At 37.1% G+C, this 25,651-nt stretch overlaps 4 protein-coding genes across 5 annotated transcripts; 2 read left to right on the top strand and 2 right to left on the bottom strand.

The window, feature by feature from the left end:
• Window positions 1–1,786: 1,786 nt before the first annotated feature.
• Window positions 1,787–5,783, bottom strand: mrps31 (mitochondrial ribosomal protein S31). Its single transcript, XM_055043722.1, has 7 exons — window positions 5,640–5,783; window positions 4,509–4,928; window positions 4,008–4,160; window positions 3,242–3,385; window positions 3,072–3,148; window positions 2,689–2,829; window positions 1,787–2,303 (listed from the first exon to the last, which is right to left on the bottom strand). The coding sequence occupies exons 1-7, from the start codon at window positions 5,738–5,740 to the stop codon at window positions 2,068–2,070; spliced, it is 1,272 nt and encodes a 423-aa protein (XP_054899697.1). The 5' UTR covers window positions 5,741–5,783; the 3' UTR covers window positions 1,787–2,067.
• Window positions 5,784–6,042: 259 nt separating this feature from the next.
• On the top strand, window positions 6,043–13,540 carry taf6 (TAF6 RNA polymerase II, TATA box binding protein (TBP)-associated factor). Its single transcript, XM_055044036.1, has 15 exons — window positions 6,043–6,255; window positions 8,573–8,730; window positions 8,839–8,925; window positions 9,015–9,168; window positions 9,266–9,322; window positions 9,431–9,550; window positions 9,727–9,848; window positions 10,261–10,338; window positions 10,777–10,878; window positions 10,972–11,154; window positions 11,408–11,482; window positions 11,739–11,864; window positions 11,986–12,159; window positions 12,313–12,504; window positions 13,002–13,540. Exons 2-15 carry the CDS (start codon window positions 8,575–8,577, stop codon window positions 13,287–13,289), a joined length of 1,914 nt encoding a protein of 637 aa, XP_054900011.1. The 5' UTR covers window positions 6,043–6,255; window positions 8,573–8,574; the 3' UTR covers window positions 13,290–13,540.
• An 863-nt stretch (window positions 13,541–14,403) lies between these two features.
• sat2b (spermidine/spermine N1-acetyltransferase family member 2b) lies at window positions 14,404–16,146 on the top strand. Its single transcript, XM_055043957.1, has 6 exons — window positions 14,404–14,545; window positions 14,632–14,683; window positions 15,267–15,350; window positions 15,492–15,593; window positions 15,696–15,736; window positions 15,892–16,146. The coding sequence occupies exons 1-6, from the start codon at window positions 14,483–14,485 to the stop codon at window positions 16,069–16,071; spliced, it is 522 nt and encodes a 173-aa protein (XP_054899932.1). The 5' UTR covers window positions 14,404–14,482; the 3' UTR covers window positions 16,072–16,146.
• Window positions 16,147–16,432: 286 nt separating this feature from the next.
• LOC129368807 (claudin-15-like) lies at window positions 16,433–24,053 on the bottom strand. 2 transcript variants are annotated; one of them, XM_055043955.1, is made up of 5 exons: window positions 23,753–24,053; window positions 20,501–20,665; window positions 19,290–19,371; window positions 19,075–19,185; window positions 16,433–19,003 (listed from the first exon to the last, which is right to left on the bottom strand). In XM_055043955.1, exons 1-5 carry the CDS (start codon window positions 23,967–23,969, stop codon window positions 18,904–18,906), a joined length of 675 nt encoding a protein of 224 aa, XP_054899930.1. In that variant the 5' UTR covers window positions 23,970–24,053; the 3' UTR covers window positions 16,433–18,903. The 2 variants fall into 2 exon arrangements, with proteins under 2 accessions (XP_054899930.1, XP_054899931.1); XM_055043956.1 differs by lacking the exon at window positions 23,753–24,053 and adding an exon at window positions 21,725–22,029.
• Between the last annotated feature and the right edge of the window lie 1,598 nt (window positions 24,054–25,651).

A 25,651-nucleotide genomic window follows, 5' to 3' on the forward strand; every position in this document is an offset into this window, starting at 1 on the left:
GAGAACCAACCATTATGCCCATTATAACTCCTCAGGAATTACAGTGAGATCATGTCTCAGCTAACATTCATCATGTACCACAAAATTTGGCCTTTATCATCACAAAAAGAAGTAACTCATGTAAACCTTATCATAGAGCTGAAACATCAAACTGACTTCTGGTCAAATGAGAAATTAGGCAAACATACAAAATACTATGTGCAACAGAAAACTACCATCCCCACTGAGAAACATGGCAGGGACAGTATCATGCTGTGGGTATATTTTTCCTTTGCGAGGCCGAGGAAGTCAGTCAGAATTAATGGGAAAGTGCTGGAGCTAAATTCAGGGCAATTGTTCACCACCCGGCAGGTAAAGTCTAAACCATGGCTGGAACAACACAAAAGGTTTCATTAGTCTGCAAGGAACCAGTAATATCTCCATTCAGTGTTGAATGAGCCTCTGACATGACTGCACTTAAATCAAACAAACATGCATGAAAAAGCCTTTAAATTATTTAGGCCAATTTAAGTTGAACGTCAACAGCTGTACTTTTTGAAGAGGTAGCAGTTTTATTCACAATGATAACAAAATAACAGCTTATATCTATATCGAAAGCTAATTGGAAAGATAAAAGACAAAAAAAAGCTAAATTTTTTTACTTGGATGTAATGACTTACTGAGATGAAAAGTTTGTTTTTTAAACATGGCACATTAAGAGGCTACTGGTTTGTAGAAACAGCATCGCCTGTCAGTATCACCATCTAGTGGCTGATATCTGAGCCCTTTCTTACATTACAGCCCGCACAAACAGAAACAAGGCGCTGGTGCCAACATCCTATCATGTCGATCACGCCGTTTGAGGAAACGTGAACAAAAAGTGGAAATGGGGTCCTTTTAAACATCAACCTGTCATGCACCACTTTGTCAGACAATAGATTGAGTAAAGTGTTTTCAGTGCAGAAGGAATCTGTGAGGCATATTGTTGAGAGCTTGTTTAACTCTAAAAAGCACTTCCCGTTCAAAGAATACAAGGTTCAAGGTCTAATAATGTTCTTACTGTAAACTGAGGCCCAGAGTACGGGCATAGAGGTTTCAGGTTTGGACCGAAGATCTGGAAAAACATTATTAATCACATTTGTAGGCATTCGTGTGAACTTAGGCATTTAGAAAATACAAAAATATTTACCTCAGCGTATTTTCTTTCATAGAGCTGTGAAACTCCAATGCCGATATCAGTCATTGCTGAGTATTACCCGTCATCGGATGATCAAAAACCAAGACAGAGATTTGAAAATAGTACCGCAAAATCTGTTGTTTTTCAATGGTGTCACTATTTTAAACTTTTCAATCTGTTGAACTCGTAAGTAGTAATGACTGGCAGCTGATCAGATCCTGCAAAACAATGATCAAAATTACATCAGTGAATCCACCACTGACTAGCTGAGAAGAACAAAATAAAGAGCACTGGGCCTAGTCAAAGTCTGGTGACCTGCAAAAAAACCTTCAAAATATCTCAGAGCTGGAAGTGAGTAGTGGGACAAAACTTTGCTCAGACTGAAATCAGAGCTTGATAGATGAATTAACAATCTTAATATTTTTAAAATTTGTTAAAAAAAACATATCAGAGACAATATTTGACATTTTTGGGGGTGTAACTCATTTTTTCACAATAGTACTTCCTGGGGGAGATCAGAGTTAAAATCTCATGCTGTTATGGAAACTACCAGGACCAATCAGCCAAGAGTAAAATCTGGTTACCAGGGAGTCTGAACAAAGGCTGGTGGAAATACACTCCTATCCTTCCACAAAGAAAACACAATGTGGTTTCATGACATATTTTAATAGAATGTGACGTGACAAATTTAACAAAACAAAAAAAAAGAAAAGAAAAATTAAGCTATTTCAAAAGAAGTTGTATGAGTCCACAAAAACTTCTATTCAGAGAAAAAAACTTTTAACCTTTTGTTTATAACTTGTGAATGTACACAAGTGCAAGGATGAACGAAGGCTGCAAAGCCCTGGTGAGAACAATGATGTCCCATTTTTCTACTTTATGTCCAGCAAAAGTCTTTACCCCTCTTGGGTTTAGTTAAGGTACACATCAGCTTCGTTAAGAACCTCCTCCTTTTGATGAAAATAGTCTCTGAACCAGGAAATGTGCTCCTTCTTCTGCTCAACGGTCAAGTAGGGGTTTTTAGCCAGACCAGCCACGACCAGCTCCATGAAGTGACGCACGGGCCCCTGACGAGGGAAGCCGTCCTCTAAGTGTTTCTCTAAGAAGACATGCTCATGGAACGGGACACTGGCTTCATCTTCAAGGCCTGACATAGAAAGAAATTACAGCATCATAGTGATTGGGAGACGATATTGTATTTATATGGTCTTGTAAAAGTTTTTTTTTTTTTTCTGATTTTGCCACTTTACAGCCACAAATTACAATTGGATATGAAAACTTAACATTCCTCTGGAGACAGATGTTCTCCAAGCTTCTGTTGTTCTCATAATTTCCAGGTACAGAACCTTGTCAAAGTTTAAAAGGAGTTGAAACCATTTTCCCCCAGATTATTAGTAAGACATTTGGAAAATTAGCTCTCATTTCTGTTCCAACTCAAAGTTGTGTGCTTCTTTATGTTGGTTTGAATGCAGTTTGTGGTTGTAAAATGAAAAAAAAAAAAAAAAAAGACGTATAAGTATTCTGTCACTCACCAATTTCATTGTTAATCGGGTACTGCCACAGTTTTCCCTCTTTGGTCCACTGGATCATTTCCTCAAACCCATTACGTGGCATTTGGTTGGTTAACAGAGATAACTCATTGGCAAAATCTATGTCCCACAGAGTCGGTTTAGCTGGAGATATGACACCAGTATTATGATCAATAACAAAAATTGATTTCTGATCAGATCCTGCAAAATTACGACATCAAAGCTCTTTCTATGACACTGAGTTGCAGAGGACAGCTTATTGACTTGTCCAGCAAACGGTTAAATTTGGATACCTAAGCTGTTCTACTGCACGTAATTTCTATATTAGATGCAATAATGGTGTAAGAGATAAAAATAGGCAAATGTATATGAAAAGTTATTATTACCAAGTTCTGATTCATCTCCATGTTCATCAGTGGTTCGAGAGAAGATATTAAGTCTTTTTGCTTGGAAAATATTCCTCCTAGAAATAATATTTCATAAAAAATAAAAAAAACCACACATGTTCAGTTTATTTCTATTATTATTTCACTGACAGTGTTATGAATGTGCTTACCTTTTGTGGATGTTGGCCAGCTCACTGGTAATTCCTCTGTCGTGGACGAATCCTTGTCCATCATCATCAAATCGAATCTGATCAGCAGGCCAAGCATTCTGCCGACCAGACATCTTCCCCACTTTCATGTCAGCTAAAAGAACTCTGAGGAAGTATTAGAACATAGTGCACAGTAAATAAAGGTAAATTAAGTCTGCTACCATTCTTTAAAATGCAAATATTCATCAAAACTATCTGCTGATAATAAAAGACTGACAGTGTTAAAAGACTAAGATGGAAACACTGTCAAAGGATTCATTGGAAAATAACTGACCGGCCTAAAGAATGTGAAGAGGAATATCAAAATAAACTTAGTGGAACACAAGAGGCAGTCAGATAGTGTTATTCTGATGCTATCAAACATTTAATTACTGTAGATGCACTGTTTTTGTTTTCATGTCACAAATTAAAAACAAAATGAAGCTGCTGATCCCCATAACCCGCCCTCCCAGCTTCTGACTAAAGTTGTTCTATCCTCTCGTTCTGCTGTCCATCACTCCAAGCTACTGCTTTTGGCTGGCAGAGCCAGAGTTTACTTTGGTGGAAATATAAATAACTGTGGCTCAGCGCGCACTTGATGGAAAACACCCTGTGTGTGTGTGTGTGTTCAGCTGATGCACACTCAAACATTGCTTTTTGGGGAATTTAGAGTGAGCTCTCGTTAAGGATGAACTAACACATTACTGTTAAAAGCATATATTAATGCGTCTATATGCAGGTAACATACCCAAGATTGTTGATGTTGCCATTTTTCTGAGCTTCTGTGAGAAGTTTGCGCTGCCTCAGCTGTTTCAGCAGCTCTGACTCCGCCTCACTGCGATTAGGAAGGGTGGAGGCTGCAGCAGATGCTGCTGCAACCAGATCAGGATCCAGTGATTCACTAAAAATACAAAATGGAAACAAAAACTTGGAATGAAAACACTCAACATTGAAGCAAAATAAATGTATTAGAATAAAATGAGCTTATAGTAATTTAACTTTTCCACATTTTACTACTACACAACCTTACGTCACTGTATTTTACTAAGACTGCATGTGCTAGACAAATATATTGCAATGTGGGTCACGCCTGGTAGTTAGGCTTCCACAAGCATAGTTTGTTGATCTCTGACATAAATCCCAACAACAACACAGAAAAAGTTATGGCTGTAAGGTGACAAAGACTTTAAAAGTTAACGGAATACAAATACTTCTGCAAGGTGCTAAAAATAACTCCAAGGTTTCCTACCTCTGTGCTGAAGCTTGCACTGTTTCCTTTTGAAACATACTCGATGTGTTCTCCATGACTGCAGCAGAAGATTCAAGACTTTGCTTCGTCTTCAGGCTTTTGAGCCTTCTTTTACTGGTAACTTCAACCTTCATGGCTCCCAGGAGGTCCAAAAGACTCTCCTTCCTACTTTTAGCTCCATCACTGCTTTCTTGTGGTGACTTTGACAAGAGCTGTTCAACTTTAACATTGCTGTGCTGTTGCGTGATACCTAGATTATTTGCCTTCACCTCCTCCGTCTCCTCCTGTAGTTGGGTAATCTTTGCTTGAGTGTCTACATCTGTTGCCTCATCTTGATTAGAGGAGATTGCATTGTCTTTCTTTTCACAGCATCTGACTGAACATGTGCTGAGAGGGTTTACTCCAACTCCAGTTAATACCCTGCGTGATATAGGAAACAAAAATTACAATTTCAGAAAGTAAAAGGATAGCCAAATAATATTCAATGCTAAAAAGTGTCACACAAGTACGCAATTTCACAAAACTACTGTGCAGCTAATTTGTCACTGTCTGTTTGGCAGATCCACTTGTGCTTAAGTTTTTATTTTCTGTCTGGTGAATATCCCCACATTATGTTCTTTCCTCGTTATCCATTTACAAAATGTAGAAGTCTCTCTTGTAGCAAAACTCATGGTGCTGCCACCATCAGATATAATAGGCTAGCAAACTCTTTTTGTTTTAAACTGTGTTAAAACACATATTTTAATCACTTCTACCACTAGAAACTAGAAATTGTTGAAGTTAATAGTAAAAATTAAGTATATCTAATAACTGTCATTTTGTGATTTTGGACAGGAGCCTTTTTACACTTTTCAAAGTAAATTGAGGAAAGTCAATCGAACCACTGGGCTTTTCAACATTTTGTAAGTTACCAGGAAAACCACGACCTGGCTAATATGTCAATCAATAAGCCCCGCCCCATCCACACAGGTTATCCAAGCTAACAGCTAACATTATATACTTACCACATAAAAAATAAATGTTAGGTTACGTAAATATTAAAGTTGTTGTGTGACACCATCACATTACAGCGAAGACTTGCAGTCATTTGTTACTAGCATTGTTTGCGTTTCTTTGGCAAAGTAAACTCACCTAGAAACGTTGTCGTATTTGGCTGAAAACACACAGCCCTCGTAGACACAAAGTGAGTGGTTTCTTGTCGCACAGACAGTCCGGAATAAAAATCTGTACATGTTTGTTTCTCGCAATGTCCTTCCACGCTCCTTACCTTCTCCTCCGTTGCTACACAATAATGCTCCCCCTATGAACGTAGTAATAACAATAGTTCCGCTTGGAGAACGGGTTGTTCTGTAAAGGTTTAGCACGGGTTTTCATGGTAAAACTTCTAAATTCTAATACTAGACCCTCGATATTATTTGTGTCTTGATATTTCTGATCAATTTACGATTCAAAGTGCAATCTTTCTTTTCGTATTTACTTTCAAACAGAGCGCCACTTACTGTAGCTGTCAATTGTAATCTCGCGATCTCTGAACTGGAACGTGACTCAAAATGGCGATAGAACATAGCGCTAATTCATGAGCGGATGTTCCAGCTTGCAGTCTGTGATCAAGTCAGCCGTTAACAACCAGCGATGGATAAAACCAGAGAAGAAATAGCTTCGCGCCATTGTCATTTTTATAATTTTTGATATCGTTTGTTTGTTTAAAATCCCGAGTGAACTCGAACGGGAAAGGAAAACTTCACAGGTAATAATGTCAACGGTAGCTACGCTATTAGCATGGAAGCTAACAGGCATATTTTAAGCGCAAGTATTAGTTAATTTAAAAGTCGCCATGAGGTCTAAAGCTAGGACAATTCGCTTTCTTGTGAAAAAAATTTAAGGACTTTACTGCATGCTTATGTTTGGCGGAACTTGTGTGGTACTCCGTCAGAGTGCCTGACCCGCTCAATATGAAGCGCACTAGTGTTTACATATACTAGTAAATTTAATATCACCACCAAGAGAAAAAAAGCTTTTAGTTTCATCTTATTTTATCTCTTTCAAAATACCATTTAGAGGCGCAATTTAGTGTTTGTTGCTTTGGTAGTAAAACGACTGGTGAAATCGTGTTAAATTATTTCTTCCTTGCAGGAATGAAAGTGTCATCCAGCTTTGAAATAGCGCGGATATCTTATGGAAATATGTGCCTTTTTGTTCTTTGAATATGGCCTTCTTAATTTTCTTTATTTGGACACCCTGCAAGGTTGCATGTGTAGCACTGATTTGCTCATATAGCTGCACTGTGCAAACACAATCCCAATAATTCAGTTAAAAAATGTTTATAACAAATAAAAGATATATATATATTTTTATAAAGTATTTAGTTTTCAATTTCATTCTGTCACTCATAATTCACAATCAACAAGTGGATTTCATAAATTACAAAAAAGAAAAAGTTTATTTCAGTTAATCAGTTAAAACTCGCATGTATGTATTACACAAAGTGAAAAAGACCCAAAATACAGAAAATTTCATAATTTTATGTGAGCAAAAAAAACCTAAATATGGAAATGTTACAATGTGATTTGTGCTTTGTGCTTTTTCTCAGCTAGAAGTCATAGCCATCTAGATCAATAGAAACAGATTTTTTAAATATAATGCTTTGTGTAATATGAGTGTATAAATATTTGTTTCACTTTTTGAATTCAATTACTGACGCAAAGGATATTCTGATTCATTGAAACATATTAAACCAGACTGTTGTTTCGCTTGATCCTCCATCAGTTTGTCTCTGTACATTTGTACTGCCTTTCATACCTCATCCATTAACATTTTGTGTTTTCTTACTTCAGTTTTATGTCTCTCTTTTCATTCTCACGAACCTAAGCGGCTGAATTTCAGTTTAATGTTCTTTGTAGTTAAATATGTTCATAAATTATAGAGTCAATTTATTCATATCGATTTTAAAACCTTATGCAAATACTTTATTAAAATATGTAATATGCGCTTTACTTTCTTCCATCCATTTTGGGTTGGTAGTCTAGTGAAGTTAATACCCTTAATCAAACTATAACGACTAAATGCTGCGAGTAGATATTGAGTTGCATATCCACATTTCCTTTCAATAGACAATGAGTAAAGACAGTGAAATTGTCACAGGAGGTGTAAAACTTGCTCCTGGTAAGAACTGACACTTGATCACTGTACAACACTCCATTTCGGATAAACAAATAAAATATACAAAATGGCGAAGGGACAGAATTACCTGCACCTGTTGGGCTGCTTTACAGGATTGTGGTTGTCTCAAAGTTTCATTGTTCTTTTTAATGGTGTGTTGATGAAAAGGAAACAGTTTCTGGTAATGCTTCTTAAAGGGTAATTCTGCACCCGTCTCACTGTTTTTATTCTTGTTTCTTACCTTTGGGAAGCACAAGACAAACTGTCAGTGTAGTTTCAGTTTGTTTTAGTTGTTTTGTCCAACTCTGTCACTTGTACTTCAGACATTTTCCTGTCTCATATTTTCTTTCTGTTCGTTATATATAATCGTACAAAGTAGCCTTACAACTAATTATGTGGCTCTGTCATTTTTTGACAAACATTAAGAAGAAATAATATATGGTTATTATTTTTCCCCTTATTCATTCTGTAGCAATGTACTTTTGTAGCTTTTGTCATTTTGTGACCAACTTTCTAGGGTCTAACAAGAAAAAAGAGCCTTCTGCCAAGGAACGTTTTGAACCAAGCATGAATCAATTTTTAACTGTCAGGGAACATTTTGTACCTGCTTTGATGTTTAAAAAAAAATTGGTTTGAACTCTGTGGGCTGTTGATAAATATCACTATGACTCCTGAAAATGTCCAGTAGCCAGAGGCTGATTAGTCATTTTGGTTTGATTAGGTGTCAAAATCGGTCAAACTGCATTAGTGTCAGTTGACGCTAACAAGGATCAGAACCATAGTGAAAGGCAATACACTATTTACACAACGTCTTAAAAATAAACTGGAAAATATTCATTAGCCCATAATGTTAGTGGAAAAAACCCACTAATATTAATGGGCTGATGTCCTGCTTTGTTTCCCAGTCATGGCGGAGGAACGTCGGCAGAAGCAATGTTCAGTCAGCCTGCCCACAGAGTCCATGAAGGCCATGGCCGAGTCAGTGGGAGTGGGGCAGCTACAGGAGGAAAGCTGTGTGGCCCTTAGCGAAGAGGTCAGCTACAGGATCAAAGAAATTGCACAGGTAATTAGTTAAAGCTATTTTTGCATTTCCTTTTTAATCTTTTCTGTCTGAAATTAAAATCTCAAATATCTTAGTGATGATATGTTTTCTTCTTCTTCTTCTCCACAGGATGCGCTAAAGTTCATGCATCACGGGAAGAGACGCAAACTAACCACCAGTGACATAGACAATGCCCTGAAGTTAAAAAACGTGGAGGTACGGGGTATTTTAGAAGTGAAGCAGGACAGATTTGCTGTTTCATGTTTGCATTTTATTGATATTTTTCATGTGACTCTCTGTGTTAGCCCCTGTACGGGTTTCAGTCGCAGGAGTTTATTCCTTTCCGCTTTGCAAGTGGCGGTGGAAGAGAACTTCATTTCTATGAGGAGAAGGAGGTCGACCTCAGCGACATTATAAATACACCTCTTCCAAGGGTTCCTTTAGATGTTTCTCTCAAAGGTACACAAATAATCAAGATTACTAGTTGGTTTTCTCTGCCCCAGGTGTTTTGATTGTCTTATGAATAAGTTTACGACCGATCTTCGTTTCCTAACAGCACACTGGTTAAGTATCGAAGGAGTTCAGCCGTCAATTCCAGAAAACCCACCGCCAGGTTAGTCAGGTTTAACATTTATTTTCTGTATCTTAAACCTGGAAATTATAATTTTTTTTTTGTCTTAAAAGAGAACGTGGGTATAACTGTTGTTCTTCTCCTTTTCAGCATCAAAAGAGCAGCAGAAAGCTGAATCAACAGAACCGCTCAAAGTGGTCAAGCCTGGTCAGGAGGAGAAAGGTGCAATTCAAGGCAAAGGTCAGAACACACCAGCTCCTGATAACAAAGGTCAGTATTGCTCATTTTATTTTGGAGGAACTTCTTGAATAATATTTTTGTGCGCTTCCCAGTTTTATATGATTATTCCACACATTTATCACCGAATTTCTACACCGAATTGTTCTGTTTTTTTATGATTGCTCTGAGGAAGAATTCATGATCTAAAGATTTTGTCCTTTTCACAGGAAAGGAGAAGGGTCTAATCAGGCTGAAACCACGCAGCACCCACGAGCTTTCTGTAGAGCAGCAACTCTACTACAAGGAAATCACAGAGGCGTGTGTTGGCTCTTGCGAAGCAAAACGAGCCGTAAGTTTTACTGGCTTTTCACAATGCAGGGGCAATAAATTATTATTTTTCTCCCAGAAAACTTGCTAATCACCCAGGTTGGATCCTAGAGCAGTCATTCGTCCAGCAGCCCGTTTTGTTCTTGAGTTAAAAAATGTTTAAAGTTGACAGGAAATTTTAAAATATCACTTGATGACTATGTGTTATTTAAAGATTGAAGATTAATACCTCAACACCAACTATAAAGTCTTGAAACATGCAAACATTTTAAAAAGCCTTAAGTAAATGAGCAATGTTTAGTCTGGTTGGGGCACAAGTAAAGCCTGGTGGGCTGCCAGGCTTATAATACATTGACTATTAATTACTGTAAATGCCAACTCATATCTTTCACACCTCTGTTGTTGTGGGTAAGCCTCTTTTGTTCTTCTCACAGGAAGCATTGCAGAGTATTGCTACCGATCCTGGACTCTATCAGATGCTCCCAAGATTCAGCACATTCATCTCTGAAGGAGTAAGCATGTCTCCCAACTGTTTCAAATTTTCTGAATAGAGATGAACTAGTAAGTCATTTCTAAGTTCTGATTTCTGCTGCTTTTTGTAATGTAAGACACAATAAAGGAAAAAGAAGCTTTAAAATATTTGATAAAAGTGGAAATCTTTAATCCAACAGAAAAGAAGGTATTACAAGATTCTCTAAATTTAACCATCAAATCAAATGTGTGTAACATTTGTATCTGATTTTTCTGATGCACTTTTTGGAGGTTAACAAAGCAAATGTGGTTTGATGTGTTTGTAGAGGAAATAACAGAGCTTTTTGGGTTCAGTGAAAAACTGACATGTTTTTCTTTATTGTTTTGCCAGTGAGATTGTTGCCTCTTTAGTTCCATCACATTTTACATTAGATATAACGCCCACACATATCTTTGCTGACTTCAGTCTCTCTCCAAAGGTTCGTGTAAATGTGGTGCAAAACAACTTGGCTCTACTGATTTATCTCATGCGGATGGTCAAAGCTCTAATGGACAACCCCACTTTGTATCTGGAAAAATACGTGAGTATAGAAAACAAGCGAAATATAACATGAATAACTTAAGAGAAAGTTATTTTTTTGATACAGCGCGATGCGTTGTGTTGTTGTTTTTAGCTGCATGAGCTGATCCCGGCGGTGGTCACCTGCATTGTGAGCAAGCAGCTCTGTTTACGGCCAGACGTCGACAACCACTGGGCTCTACGAGACTTTGCGGCTCGTCTGATGGCCCAGAGCTGTAAAACGTTCAGCACAACCACCAATAACATCCAGTCCCGTATTACCAAAACTCTCACAAAGGTGACTTTTCTGCTTCAACTTCATTTCTTCTTTTTTTTTCTGACAGAAATTATGCTTTTTGCAAGAGTAGGTTTTTGACAGTTAAACAAATGGGTGAAGCAAACACTCCTATGTTGGACTCTTCAGATGTCTTCATGTTTTTCAGTGGCACCGTGATTGATATCTTTTTTTGGCTTTGAACTTTTCTCACGTTAAACCTATTTTCTGATTTTTGTATTTTTTTTTTTTTTGTTTGTTTGTTTTTATGCTCCAGAGTTTGTTGGATGACAAAACCCAGTGGACGACGCGATACGGCTCCATCGCAGGGCTTGCTGAACTGGGAAGTGATGTAAGTGGGATCTAATTTCCTTATTTATCAAACTATATAAAAATAGAATTGAATTATTTAAAAAAATCTTTTTAAAATTTTTATTTTCAGGAATTTTGTTGAAATATTTCATTATCTTGATCTTATTTGCAGTTTGTTCAAGATGTGCAGATTGTAGATTTTATTTAGATGATGTAAGGAATGTTATAAATAAACATAAAACTTGAGCTCATTTTTTCCTGCCTTCTGTCATTACTCACTTTTTTTGCTTCTCTAGGTGATAAAGACTCTGATCCTTCCGCGGCTCTCTATAGAGGGCGGTCGCATCAAAGCCGTGATGGACGGGCCTGTAGTGTCCAACATCGACAGGATAGGAGCTGAACACGTTCAGAGCCTCCTTCTGGTAAAGAACGTCTTTCTTTTCCGTTTGCACCATAACCTAGTTCCATACGTTGAAAACATAACACAACGTCTACACATTTGATTTGAAAGTTGTGCTCATAAGTTTTTGTTATTTCTCAAAGAAACATTGCGCCAGCGTCATCGCCAAAATACGGCCTCAGCCGGACAACGTGGAGCAATACCGGACGGACTACGGCTACCTCGGGCCCATGCTGTGTTCTCATGTAATGAAGGCCAGAACTCAAGCAGCGCTGCAAGCTCAGCAAGTCAACCGGACCACCTTAACAATCACACAGGTCAGAAAAACACAAATGGAGGTGAATCAGTTTCTGCACCGACTGGACATGATCTAATTTGATCTAATTTATATTTACACTCAGAGTCCTTTACGATGAGATGTCCTAACAGTAGCATACTGTTTATTCATATGTGATGAAATGTCCTTGCAGCCTCGTTCCACGCTTTCAGTCTCACAAAGTGGGTTGAGTGGATCAGGTGGGCCTCGCACTCCCAGCATCATCAAGGTCCCGAGTTCCCTCACCCTCATGTCTCCAAGACCCGGTACTCCATCTCAGCCGTCGCCACCGGCGACAAAGTACATCGTGATGGGAACCAGTGCGGGAGCTGCCTCAACCCAGCAGGTAATCATTTTTCAGTTTTAGTTTAGGGAGAGTACCAATAATCAGGAGCTCTGTTCAAGGGAATTTTTCCTAAATTTAGAATCTGATTTAAAGTTTTTCCTTGTTTTTTTCCTGGTGTCTCTCTGTAAATAAGATTTCGCTAATCATTAATTGTTGCCTCAGCTGATCCATCATTCCTCTGTCCGTCTGTCCACCCTCCATCTATCTTGTTTTTGATCTGGCCACTGACCTTTTTACACGTCCATCCATTTGTCCATTCATCTGTCTGTTTATCCATTTCTTTTCTTGACAGTCTGTGGTTTTTCAAAAGTCTACTTTGTGGTTAAATTTGGACCAAAAACCGACAGAACTATTGAACTTTAAAATAAAAAATGTGCTGGAAGCCTGAGCTAAATGCTACAACAAAACTTTTACGAACTAACTTACGTTGTACTCCTCTACTTTAAAATCAGTTACCACTACACGGCAGTAAACTGTTCTTTTGGCCTTTCGTTTAGGTCATCACCCTTAGCTCCTCCCAGTCAGCCTCACCAGTAACCAGCACTGTTCCCAGTGCAACTTCCACACTGCAGCCCTTGGTTAAACTGGAGCCCGGCAGCGGTTCTGGACTCACGGCTCCCCGGCCAATGCAGAAGTACATAGTCGTATCTCTTCCCTCGTCTGCCTCTTCCCTGGAGACCAAGAGCTCTGTCCTTCCATCCACCATTTCCTCGACTCAAGTCGACGGAGGGATCAAGCTGGAGCGCTCCGATTCCCCTGCAGCAAGCACCCAGTCCCCACACTGACGTGTTCTGATGAAGAAGAGTCTTCTCATCTTCGGGTTTTTCTCGACCAAACCTAAAGGGGTCGACTTTGGAGCGATGTGAAGAGAATTATGTGAACTCTTGACTGATGAGAGCAAACATGGCCAGACTTTGTAAATATCTTAATGCTCAGTGAAAGTTGATGAGTCTGTGAAATCATCAGCGTTTCAGCTTATATTCTAACTGATTTCATGTCTTTTTTTACCCTAAAATAAATTTGATTTTGTATTAAATCTTGCGTGTTGTGTTTGTAGAATTATGGCTACGTAATAACAGTGTTGTATGAAACATAATAGAAAGAAAGAAAAGAGCTTGGTGGCTATCCAATGCAGCAAGAGGTAATTAAGATTTATGATAAGATTCAAAGAAATCATTGTTGGAAGATGGAATGAAAAAGATTAAAATAGTAAAACAAGGCAATACCACATTGTAAATATAACATTATTTACAAATTTCCATCACTGTTGAATTAATTGACTTGCTGAAACTTACAAAGACTAAACGTTTTCTACTTTAGGTTGCTGCAAGTTCCCAATCAACTTTCCATTGACTAAAAGCCAGATTATTGAAACCTTTTTCTATTTTAATCTAGAAAACAGACTCAAGTCTTAAGTTTCTATCTCATGCAACAAAGAGTGAAAGCTGAAGTGGTATTTAGGCACAAATTGTCCTTTCAACAAGCATTTTGTCTATAGAGTTATTTAAAAAAAATTAGTATTTAAACTTCTAAAAACTACTACTACTTGGCTACCTACATAAATTACTATAATATGTTTCTTATGGTTCGGTATCCCTTAAACCTATAGATAAATTTGTAAAATATACAGTTTTAAGGCAGTTCTACTAAATATTAAGGAATTGTGTCCAAATTTTTGAATTTGCTTAAAAGAAATCACTCTTATTTTTGGCATTTGTGAATTCAAGTAATTTTAGTAACCACAACAGATTCATTACAGGAAAGTTTTGGTCTGATATTTGCCAGAGAACATGACATAAAATGTTAATTTTCCTTTTTACACAGTTTGTGGTGAACGGATTCAACCATAGGCTTAACAGCCATTTTATTTTGAAAGGACAGCCCTTCGTGTCGTGACTATTTCCTGTTTGCAACTTGAGTGAATAGTTAGCATTTGTGATTAATTCAAATAGAAATATACCTATCTGCTGTTGTAATAATGAATTTCAGAGTGCGACCTTCAACAAAAGAAGACTGTAAAGACATATCGAGGATGATAATGGTGAGTTGCAAACCTGGACGTTATTTGCTTGTATTTTGTGTAGCAGTAGTTGTGGTTGGAAATGATTATATTTCTGAAATTCGCAGGAGCTAGCGGTGTATGAAAAAATGCCCGACCAGGTGGAGATATCTCATAAAGGTAATACACTGAATACACTGAAAATAAGTTATAAGAATTAAAATATCTGCTTGCGGAGTCCAAATAACACTTGTTGTGGATTTGCTAGTGTCACATACACGTTCCTGTCAAAGTTCAGACTTACCTGATAAAACGAATGGTGCAGTTTTAAACATTTGCCAGCAGATGTCGCCAATTGACTGAACTTACGATAAGGATTTATTTGCTTTATTTTTGAGGAAAACAGTAATTGAATTATATTCTCATTAAACATATCATTATCCACGTGGAAAGTATGAATATATATGATATATGTAATGTAATTGTTTCTCATGAAGTGACCACAAGTTTTTGTTTTAAAGTTGTGGTCCAATATCTGCAAAGGCAAAAGTCAAGCAGGTGGAAAATATGTACACTGTGACTTTATACATTAGAGAAACTGAGAAGAAGAGAAACTGAGAAATAATTATATGAAAAGTGTAATCTAGTCAAAAAAGCACATGATTTATTCATATCTTTACATATGTAAATGCAGTTTGTTTGGCCTGTGAAAAGATTAGGAATGAAAGTGTACTTTTGCTAATCTGTCCTTGTGTAAATTCAGAACTGGAGCGTGACGGTTTCTGCCAGAATCCCTTTTTTGAATGCCTTGTTGCAGAAGTTCCTGAGGAGCACAAATCTAAAGAAGGTAAATAAGCACTTGTTTTTCTGTCTTAGAGATACATACAATGCATGCAGAGTACACCTTTCTAATTGTTCTTGGACTCGTTTTTTATGTTTGGTTGTTCTTGTTGATTTTTTGTTTGAGTGTTTTGTGTTCTTTTGTTAGGATTTACCGTCGTGGGATATGCTCTGTACTTTTACACCTATAGTACGTGGAGAGGACGATCAGTATATCTGGAAGACCTGTATGTGATGCCAGAGTTCAGAGGTACAAAATGTGTTCTAAAAGATTTTGTATTCTCTTAAAAATGTTGTTTTAGTTATCATCTTTGTAATGTTCCTATGTGTTCTTGAAACTCTTTTGCTACAGGAAATGGCATCGGCAAGGGTTTATTGTGCAAAGTTGCTGAGGTATGTTTTACTGATGCATACAGATGACTGTGGACATGCTGCTGCAGCTCTGGAGAAAATGTATCTTTAACCTGACTGCCAATATGCGAGCATATTAATAATGTTATACTGTGATCCAGTGCATGGTTAATCTGAGGAGTGTTGTGTTTACCCAGGTGGGGAGAAAGAAGGAGTGTGTGCGGCTGCAGCTGTCGGTGCTCGACTGGAACACACCGACAAGAGACTTCTACGCTGCCAAAGGAGCTCAGGATCTCACAGTCAGTGAAGGCTGGCACTTCATACGCTTTGATGGACAGAACCTGGACAATTTAGCTAATGAAGCTCCTAAAAATTAAATGTATGAAAGCAGCCGTAAACTGTACCCTGCTGTAATATTTTTATCTGTGAATAAATTAAGGTATACCACCTTTTATGTATGTCTTCACATATTTGACTGCACACATTGACTTCATTAAGTAGCCAGTTCAACAGAGATTGTAATTAGCTACTGCACTTCTGTCAAGAGACATTACACATTTCAGAATCACAGTGTCTGGACCTTAATTTGGCTTCACATGTGAACAGTGGTGTCCAAAGCTTCTTTTTGAAAAGAAAGTCAATCATTAGTGTGAAAGAGATCAATCCAGTAAGAAACATAATGGCAAACATGGAACCAGCAAAATTATAAATCAATAATTTGCATTCACTCATGTTCAGTCAATTTAAATACAATTGAAAATTTAATTTCAGGAACTCAATCTCCAAAGTGAGGCACATTATATAGACTGATGATTTCAAGTCTTTATTTCTGTTAATTATGGTGAATCTCAATTAGAGCTATATAGCATTTAAGATTTCAGTTTAACAAACCAATAAAAACATTTCAATATAAAAAGGTGGTCTTAACTAAAAGTATGTTATATTTTTAACTAAGTGCTCTGACTCATTGGACACATATTCTAATTTATGAAATATGACTGTATAATGTGTAATGTATATACATAAGAAATTTATTATGCAGCTTTCAAAGACTGTAACCTAATTCATAAATATCTCCTGCCACCTTCACAAACAGGAGAATTTCATCAATATAAGGTACAATATTATACAGCTATATTCTATTTAATTATTAAACTTTTTAACCCTACATAATTTTAGCATTCATCATCCTTTTTATTTAATTTCTGTTTTGGGTTGATATGTGCTAATTTTTTTAATATGAAGTGAACAGAATTAAAAATAAAACATAACAAAGCTGCTCTACCAACGTTTGGCCACAAGGTGTCACCAAAGACGATTTTTGAAAACTATTGATAGAAACTTAAAATGCGACACCATTTGTGTGGACAACAGGAAAATCTGCTACTTTTGGTGTTTTTTTTTTTTTTTTTTTGGAGAATTATCTAAATCAATAGTCAATCTTCTGAATGAGAGCTTATTGGGGAACAGTTGGACTGACTGGCTGATATTCACACCAGTCTGAGCAAAAACTATCTTAGTCACTTTCCTTTAAATAATAAAACATTTTCATTTGTCACTAGACAAGTGAGGATGTCTAGTAACATTTGGAGCTCTTTAATGACTGCACAGAAAACTGTAGATTTGTGTGTGTGTGTGTGTGTGTTTGTGTGTGTGTATACAAGAAATGTCTGTAAATAAATACACAGATTTTTCTCAGTTGGATTAAAGCATTAACAGTAACAAAAATCAAGCACAAAACAATGTAAGCAATTTTGCTAAAAGTTCTTTCTGGTTGCATCTGAAAAAAAGAAAATAAATAAATACATTTTTATTTGGAGCAATACTAACAACCAAGTTTAATAATAAGGTTTAGACCAAGAAGAGACGTTCTGTAAAGTATTTCTACGGGCGTTCGAAGCACAGTTGAGCTGAACTGTGAAGCGTCTTCCATTTCCAAGCCTGGTTTCCATCTAAGCCTTGATGACAAGGCTTACCATGAAAAGCCTTACCTTTTCATGGACTTGACTTTGAGACTGTTAATAATTTTCAAATTTTTTTGCCCAGGAAAAAAACACCCCAGAAAATAGAAGGTGAAATTCTGAGCACAAGGAAAAGTAGATTTCCACGTGTTTCTGGAAATGTTCTAACCATGAGAGTAAGAAAATAGCTTCAGGGATGTTATTAATGTTTTCTGGGGCTCTGCAGTGAGTTTACTTGGTTTCTAGAGGTCAAACAGAGGTTTTCAATATTTTTGGATTTGTTTTCAGCAACCCACAGCATGATGCAGCCACTAGTGGTGTTAGCAAGATAAAAAGTATTGGTTTTCTATTATGCATACCAGTTTAAATATATCTAAAAGGTCCTTCTGAACTTCTTATAATTAACATGGCATCAGGTTAACAGAGTCCAACATCTCTGCTGTAGCTTTTCCATGGGTCTTTTTTGTCCAAGTGACATTGTTGTACTAATTTGTGACTTCTCAAGGTAGTTGTTTGCAATACAAAGACACTACCCACTTGTCAGATTTTTATTTGTAAAAATGTTGAATAATAATTTTGTATCCTTTTCTCTCCACTCAATAACTGTGCCCTAATTTGGTAGGTTCACCAGAAAAAAATATGATTTTGTTGTAACATGAAAAATGTAAATAAGTTTAAAACAGCATGTGTTTCCATGAATCCAGAGTTTAGGGTATTTCTTGTTATTAGTTTACCACTATAGTTCTCACTGGGACTCTATCATTAGTAAATATATGGCTGAAATGATCATAACTACCAGACTTAACGAAATAATCAAGTTTTTTACTTGCCCAACTAAATACGCAGCAGGTTTGACAAAACAGGTGCAATAAATGTGTTTTATACAATATAGCACAGTCAAATCTTCAGTGCAAACAAGCTACCTCATAATTAAAATGATCATTTAATTCAAATAATCTCATCGCCTGTGGTTGAATAAATAAATGTATGGATTTATGAATCTCAATTCGATTGTGTGAGTCATCGCAAATCTTTTGAGTACAAACAAGGAAAGGTAATCTGCAGTAACAGTTTATACATCCCAAATCCTACTTTGCATCGATGGGAGTTAATATCTGACCAAATTCACAGCAAATCCACAAAATCAAATGCCGTCAAATTATTCACACTGTAATTTCTTAGTATACTAAGTGAATTTGAACCTTCATCATTAGTTAAGGAAAAGAAAGATTCTGCTGATGTTGCCTCTCAGACATAAGCGTTTCTGCCATAGATGCTCGGTGCCGTCTGAGACGTTGCCACCGTAGACAGCATGTGTCTTCTGGAGGCTGGCTGGTATGGGTAGGAGCTAAAAGAGAAAACGTATTTCAGGAGAAAATATAAAATGTTGAGCTGACTGATGTAACGACAGATACGCACGTCTTTTCACTGGAAGAATTTAGCTTGCAAGCGCACAACAGGCAGGATCCTCCGCAGAGGGCGAGGATGGCAGACGACCAGCCGATGTAGAGGGCCTCTCCAATCTCATACCTGGAACATGATAATGTTTATCGCATATTTTCTTATCTGGTGCTTATGCCACGGTAAAGTGCATATAGCTATTGTTCTGTTGTGTAATGTTCAGATAAAATTACTTTGTCCCAGCGTAAAACTGGTCGAAGAACTGCTCAGTGATGTTGGCTGCATACCAAGACACAGCAATCATGGTGCAAAGCCCTACAAAAAGACAAAGACTTGTTCACCCTAAGCATGTGAAATACAGAGAAAAGTGCAAACATATGTGGCAAATACATGGTTTTAAAATTGTAGTCCTGATACATGATAAAAATAGATGGCTTGGCATGGAGGCCACTCAAGGAACTGTGATAAAAATAGTGTTTTATAACGGCTGTGTGTTGTTTGTGTAGTGGTGTAGAGTTGAACTGTAGCTTCGATTATTCGGTCCGACCTTTATATTCATAAACAAACCAATTATTTATTTAATCATCATTTCATATTTGCTTCATTCCTTTGGTAGCATTTGTGTGTGTAATTTTAATGAACAATATTAGTATTAAGTGACATCGTATTTGATAGAAATGTTTTTTCAAATCATTTTCTGCCAAAGCCGTCATAAGAAAGTCAGAACAATGCAGCATACTGCAGGAATGGGCCCTTTGTATGCCTCTATTTTAATTTCCAGTTTGACTGATCTACAAATGTGGTTTTTAATCTTTACTCACTTTGAAAGGGCCCTCATGCCAAAAATACAACCAAAATGCTTTATTGTGTATTTATTCTGTGCTTTAATGAATCGCTGTAGAATACCAAGCTTCAAATTTGATCAATCTGTTTATTTTAGATTTTGAAACTGAAGTGGCCAAAGGCAGCCCAGATTTCTCATAAAACTACCCAACACCCTCTTTTTTAAATCGTCAAATATAACAATAAATGAAAATAAATCAGAGGCTAGCTTCAGCATCATCAGCAAGTCGCAGTGGATGGTTATCGAAGCAACACTTGCTGCCCCCACTAGTTGGCACAACTAGTACAACCAAAAATAACAAACTGGTAGGATACCTTTTTTTTTTTTTAGGATTTCCTCTTATGTTTAGGTCTCTGACCTTGAATTGTTGATGCTGTGACTTTTATTTCCACACTTTTCAGACTTTTGTTAATGTGTAGTCGCCTGTGAACAGACAGTTCTGTAACCTGCAGAAAAACCTTTTCAACAAATCATCCATTTACTGATAGCTTGACTTCTGTACACAAAGGCTGGATCGTTTGACATATTTACCTAACAAGGTGTATATTTGAGTAATTTGAGTTCAGGAACTCCACTTTTATTGTGACGTTAAAGCTCTACCTTGAAGTATAAAGAACACCCCTCCCATCGCCGCAGTCCGGCCTTTCAGAACATAGTTTTCTCCGCATACTTTGGTGCACTGCATCCCCACCAGGGTCGCCGCAAGGCCAAATGTCCCAAACACAATGGAGATGATCATCAGTGCTCGGGAGGCCTGAATGTACCCTGTGTGAAAACATATAGTGAAGCATTAGTGATTTGCTTAGAAACCTACTTTCTGCATGTAAAACGGTGTCAAAAATGTTTGGGACACCATTTTGCAAGTGTTTTTTGCAGGAGTGTGTTTAAAGATTTGGCTTTTGGCTATTAAACAAAATTATTTGTTTATGTCTTGTTGATTTTTCGGCCACATTTTGATCAAAATGCTATGAGAACTCCTCTGGTTTTGGGCGTTAGGTTCCATTGGTGACAGTAATGTTGACGAGGAAAGAGAGGAATGGCTTTAACCACATCATTCACTGTTGCACAAGCTCTGCCAATGTTGTTGTGAACATCGCAAAGTTATGTAACAATACAACAACAGGTTTTAATAACATAAAAAAACCCACAACAAAAAATGCTTAACATACTATCGCTGTACTGTTAAAATGCTTTGTAATGTGTGTTTTTTCAAAACAGCCAACCAGGAACTGAATGCTTGCAAATGTTTATCAGAGCTGTAAAATCTTTATTTCATATCTGCTGGTATATCTGATGCCACATTATAATGTAGAACCACGTGAACAGACACTACAGTAAACGATTTCATGTTCCCTTGGCGACTTCTGAAATCTTGATATACAGTTTTTGTGAAGTGATACCTGAAGAGGTGAAGCCAATAAGACTGATTGTCTTCAAAAGCATTTAAAAACTTTATGACTTTATTGAGTGTTTTTTCTTTTTCTTTTGCTGCTGCTGCTGCTGATGTTATTGCGTTACATACTTTGTTCTTTCACCTTATCATATCTTATATTCCATGTGTTTATGACATACTGCAGCCGCAACAGGAGAAAACTTCTGGCTATACAATGCTTCACATTGTTATGTAGATTAAGTCGTACATTGGCTGAAGTCACATTCACACATATGTTCTACAAATTAAACTATTTCTTCCTTAGACTATCCTGCTTTTACATCTGTCTTCCCTCACATGGTGTTTAGATTAGGTCTCCATTATCTTATTACCATTTCCAAGCTCTTAATTTCTTGGTCAAGTTAAGAGTGAAATTCAAACACACCACATACCATTCAGCGCCAGCAAGGATGGGAAATCTCGGCAGTTGTGAACCCCTGTGGCGTCCGTTGCGCAGGACATCCACAGATTTTCATAGATGGTCGAGGTGGTAATAACGTTACCGTCCACTGTAGACTCTCTCCAGTATCGATTTGGAAGGGCCACACCAACCATGATCCACCCCAAAAAGCCCAGAAAGCACGCAAAGGCTTCCACGATTGGATTCATTTTGTCCTTTCTTTTTTCTGGCTTGTCCGAAACGATCCGGTCAAAGGAAGACGGATTACCAATTTTAACCGTCCAAGCTGTCTTGTTGCCCAAGGATCTATTGGCCACACGTCCACAGACCAGTTCCCTGTAAATCTTGCTCTAAAGTGCGACAAACCCCTAGAAATTAATGATTAATTCCAAATTCCCCACTTCAAATTTTCCTATTATTCAGGTTTCTATTGAGAGGGTAAATATTTACACAACTTCTAAGACAACAAAGTGCCACAGCCTTTCAATCTTCCTTACAAACATCAATTGACCTAACGCCGTGTATTTCTCCTGGTCATTTGCTTTGGACGTTATGTCAGCAATGTCCAGTGAGTTCTTGATGGGATTTATCAAGCTCCGACTTCTTGATACTCCCAGAATGGAAAGGGATTATGAGAAAACGTTCAGCCCCCTTGAGGTTGGGGTTGGTCAATAAATATTGACCCCAAGATGACCAAGCTGGGACATGAGGATGTTTACTGTCGAACACCTCAAAAGGCATAATCAAAGTTTGAAAGACAGACTAACTTCCCTTTAAGACAAACTGTCTAGTCTTGTTCAGCTACACTAAACCAGATAACCTGCCAATGACCATGAAATTGAACATTTTTCTCTGTTCCAAAAGTTTCAACTTTAATCTCAAAATTAAATTCATTAAGCAATGTCGTGTTGCTTAATGAACAACTCTAAATTTACAAGGTGTAGTAACTACTACTAACTACCTTAAATTATTTGGACCTCAATAAGATTAAGAACAGTGTCCACAGACAGCTCAGACTAATATTTAAAGTTTTCTGAAGCAACATTGTGCATATAATAAATTACCTTCGTGGTAATCTTTTCATAATGATGCTGAAGCAATTGTTGGACAAATTTGGCACTTTAATTTCTGTGCACACCTCAGAAATTAATTTACCAAAGTCGATGCATCCAAAAATATTCTTCCTATGAATTTGAGCTCTATGTTGCTTTCGAACAAGCCACACAAAGTTTATGGAGGTAAATGGTGGAACTGCACACGACACAGCAGAAACACAAAGATTTAACAAGCTGTTCTTGTCTGGTTTCTGTTGCAAAACTCTCAGTAATCCTGAAATATGGTAAAATCTACTTGCAAGAAACTTTTTAGTGAGATAATGGAGCTTTTTGTAAGTAAATAAGTTCTCAATATTGATTAAAAAAGCTCTAGTGCCATTTACAGATTATTTCACTTATGGTAAAAATGTTTTTATTATAAATTAAATAATCTGCCTGTGGAACCAGTACATTTCCAAATCAATATTTATCTATTACTGACTTAAAAGAAGTTCTTGATTACTTTTACATTAGTTTTGTCTCATTTCAGATGAACTACAATATTTGCAATGAAAACCAGGCAAAAAAAAAATATATATATTTTGTGTTTTTGCATTGTACAGCGTATCATACAGGCACACAGTTAAATCTGACTGTACAGTTGTAGGGTTAATCAAGAAGTATGATTGATTTATGTAAAAAAATCACAGCAGAATCTTCAATTTTCTCAATATCTGAATGACTGGAAAGTGCGCAGTCAGCTGTTTGACTTTGCTGAATCATCAGAAAAAAGTTGACAAATAGAACAGTGTGCAAAAGTGATGAAAGCTCAGATTTGGTTTCTTTACACGACTATCTCTCACTGCATATTTTACAGTTTTCAAATACACATGTAGGCCCTGGCATTCTTACATTGATTTTACTTTTCTGACGTGTAACATTTTGGCAACAGATGAACCTTTCAGTCAGTGTTGTCTTTGAGTTACCTGGGAGAGCAAAGAGGGAAGGAAACTCCCGACAGTCAGAGACCCCCGTCGAATCACTTGCACAAGACATCCACAGGTTCTCATAGATGGTAGAAGTTAAAATTACGCTCCCATCTTGGGTCGATTCTTTCCAATAATGGTCCTCTAGTGAAACGTAAACTAGTATCCAACTGCCAAAACCCAGGAAAAGTGCTATAACCTCCATAAAATCCTGCATCTTGGAGACAGTTTTCTATTAATTATTAAAGGTTATAGGTCCTGCGTCTGCCAAGAGCTCTTTTCGCTACATCTGTGCCTGATATTCATTTAGGGAGTGTGAGAACTGACTCCAGATTTTTTTTTCTTCCACGTGCAGCCAAACCTGGAAATTTGAGCATTGATTTGTTGCTGCAGATGCTATTCCCGCCCAAAATTGATGGCTTTTCACCCACAAGCACCAACCTAGGAGCTTGACCTGTAAGAAGGTTTTTTTTTTTTTGTCTATGATAAACTCTCTTTCAACAGGGATTTAAATCGAAGCACTGAAAGTTTAGAAGTATTGCATTTTTAAAAGTATACTCTCTTACACTACATTTGGTGACTAATTATTGATAATTACATTTTTGATAAGGAATACTGAGTTTATTGTAGAAAATGAGCTACAGGCAGAGTAAAGCTTGATTATTAAATGCTATTTTGATTATTATTTTTTGCTTTAACTATAACTTGTGTTGCATTGTAACGCAAGTTTAATCTGAAGATTCTCACGTGTTTAATCAAATAATCTTCTTCTTCTGCCCTTTACCCTTTAGATGACTAATTTGGTAGCTAATTTGATGTTGAAATAACCTTAAAGGAGATTATTTCAACATCCAAAAGCAAATACCTGCATATGTGGAAATACTAAACTGAGGACAGAGCAAACAGAGAGAGCTGATTGAAGTGTGTAAGTATTATATTGAAGGCAGAAAGAGTTTTTCTTTTTTTTTTAACACAAGTTAACCATTGATAGGTTTTACTGCAAGACAATAGACACATTGACTAAACCTTTAGTTTTTAGTAGTTTTTTTTTTTTACTTTGCGTTTTTCCGGTTAAAACTTGACCGTGACTCGCCTCTTCTGACACCCTCTCATAATTCATCTTTCTTGACTATCAGACATACGGACAAATGCAACAAAACTCTTCAGCTTTCTACCAACGTGACTGCTTAAAGGGAGCAAAGATGTTTACCTACTGGATCCACTTAGACAAATCTTTGTTTAGTATAATCTTTAAACTCTTTATTTATATAGTCTGTATCTTATCGCAAATGAGTTCTTGTCTTAAAAAAACGGTTCAAAGTGCTTTGTCGTACAGGACTCACAGTGTGAAACAGGTATTCAGTTTGGCTCCTAATCATTAGCCTGTTAATGTTTTATTTTTTTATCCCTCCTTTCTGTCATCTGAATTATTTATGCACTCATGTCCGCACTGACCTCCTCAATTTTAAAACCTGGCACCTTTGGGGGGGGGCAAAGGCGGGATTGCCAGGTTTACATAGATTTTACTTATTATTTTTACATAGATACTGTTCAGGTCAGTTGAAAGGCAAACAATGTCCAATTTTATATGTTTCCTTGCAGCTATGAACCGTATTTCACCACACACACACACGCAGACACACGCAGACAAGCCAACTTTCTCACTATTCTCTTTATTTCGCCAGGAAACGTCTACAAAACGGGTGTTCATGAAACTTTTGTCAGGAACCTTTTCTGTTCCCGCGGATAAACTCCACCCACACCGAGTGGACACTCAGCAGAAGTGGGAGGAAAACATAACTCAGCATGACTCATTTGTCTTGATTTGAAAGATCACCCATTTGAAAAATCACCCGTTGATGAAAAATAAATAAATAAATGTAATACAAAAAAGTTAGA

This window comes from Poeciliopsis prolifica, unplaced genomic scaffold, assembly GCF_027474105.1.
Source record: "Poeciliopsis prolifica strain line A6 unplaced genomic scaffold, Auburn_PproV2 SCAFFOLD019, whole genome shotgun sequence".
Lineage (NCBI taxonomy): Eukaryota > Metazoa > Chordata > Actinopteri > Cyprinodontiformes > Poeciliidae > Poeciliopsis > Poeciliopsis prolifica.

Excerpts from the sequence above, each read along its gene's own strand:
- sat2b (XM_055043957.1), top strand. The coding sequence starts at position 14,483 with ATGAATTTCAGAGTGCGACCTTCAACAAAAGAAGACTGTAAAGACATA. Across the intron at positions 15,351-15,491 it reads GGAGCACAAATCTAAAGAAG|GATTTACCGTCGTGGGATAT; the intron begins GTAAATAAGCAC and ends TTCTTTTGTTAG. Across the intron at positions 15,594-15,695 it reads TGTGATGCCAGAGTTCAGAG|GAAATGGCATCGGCAAGGGT; the intron begins GTACAAAATGTG and ends CTTTTGCTACAG.
- taf6 (XM_055044036.1), top strand. The coding sequence starts at position 8,575 with ATGGCGGAGGAACGTCGGCAGAAGCAATGTTCAGTCAGCCTGCCCACA. Across the intron at positions 11,155-11,407 it reads TTACCAAAACTCTCACAAAG|AGTTTGTTGGATGACAAAAC; the intron begins GTGACTTTTCTG and ends TTTATGCTCCAG. Across the intron at positions 12,505-13,001 it reads GAGCTGCCTCAACCCAGCAG|GTCATCACCCTTAGCTCCTC; the intron begins GTAATCATTTTT and ends CCTTTCGTTTAG.
- LOC129368807 (XM_055043955.1), bottom strand. The coding sequence starts at position 23,969 with ATGCAGGATTTTATGGAGGTTATAGCACTTTTCCTGGGTTTTGGCAGT. Across the intron at positions 20,666-23,752 it reads TTCCCTCTTTGCTCTCCCAG|GGTACATTCAGGCCTCCCGA; the intron begins GTAACTCAAAGA and ends GTTTTCACACAG. Across the intron at positions 19,004-19,074 it reads AATTCTTCCAGTGAAAAGAC|CTCCTACCCATACCAGCCAG; the intron begins GTGCGTATCTGT and ends TTTCTCTTTTAG.
- mrps31 (XM_055043722.1), bottom strand. The coding sequence starts at position 5,740 with ATGTACAGATTTTTATTCCGGACTGTCTGTGCGACAAGAAACCACTCA. Across the intron at positions 3,149-3,241 it reads CTGGCCAACATCCACAAAAG|GAGGAATATTTTCCAAGCAA; the intron begins GTAAGCACATTC and ends TATTATTTCTAG. Across the intron at positions 2,304-2,688 it reads CCCGATTAACAATGAAATTG|GCCTTGAAGATGAAGCCAGT; the intron begins GTGAGTGACAGA and ends TTTCTATGTCAG.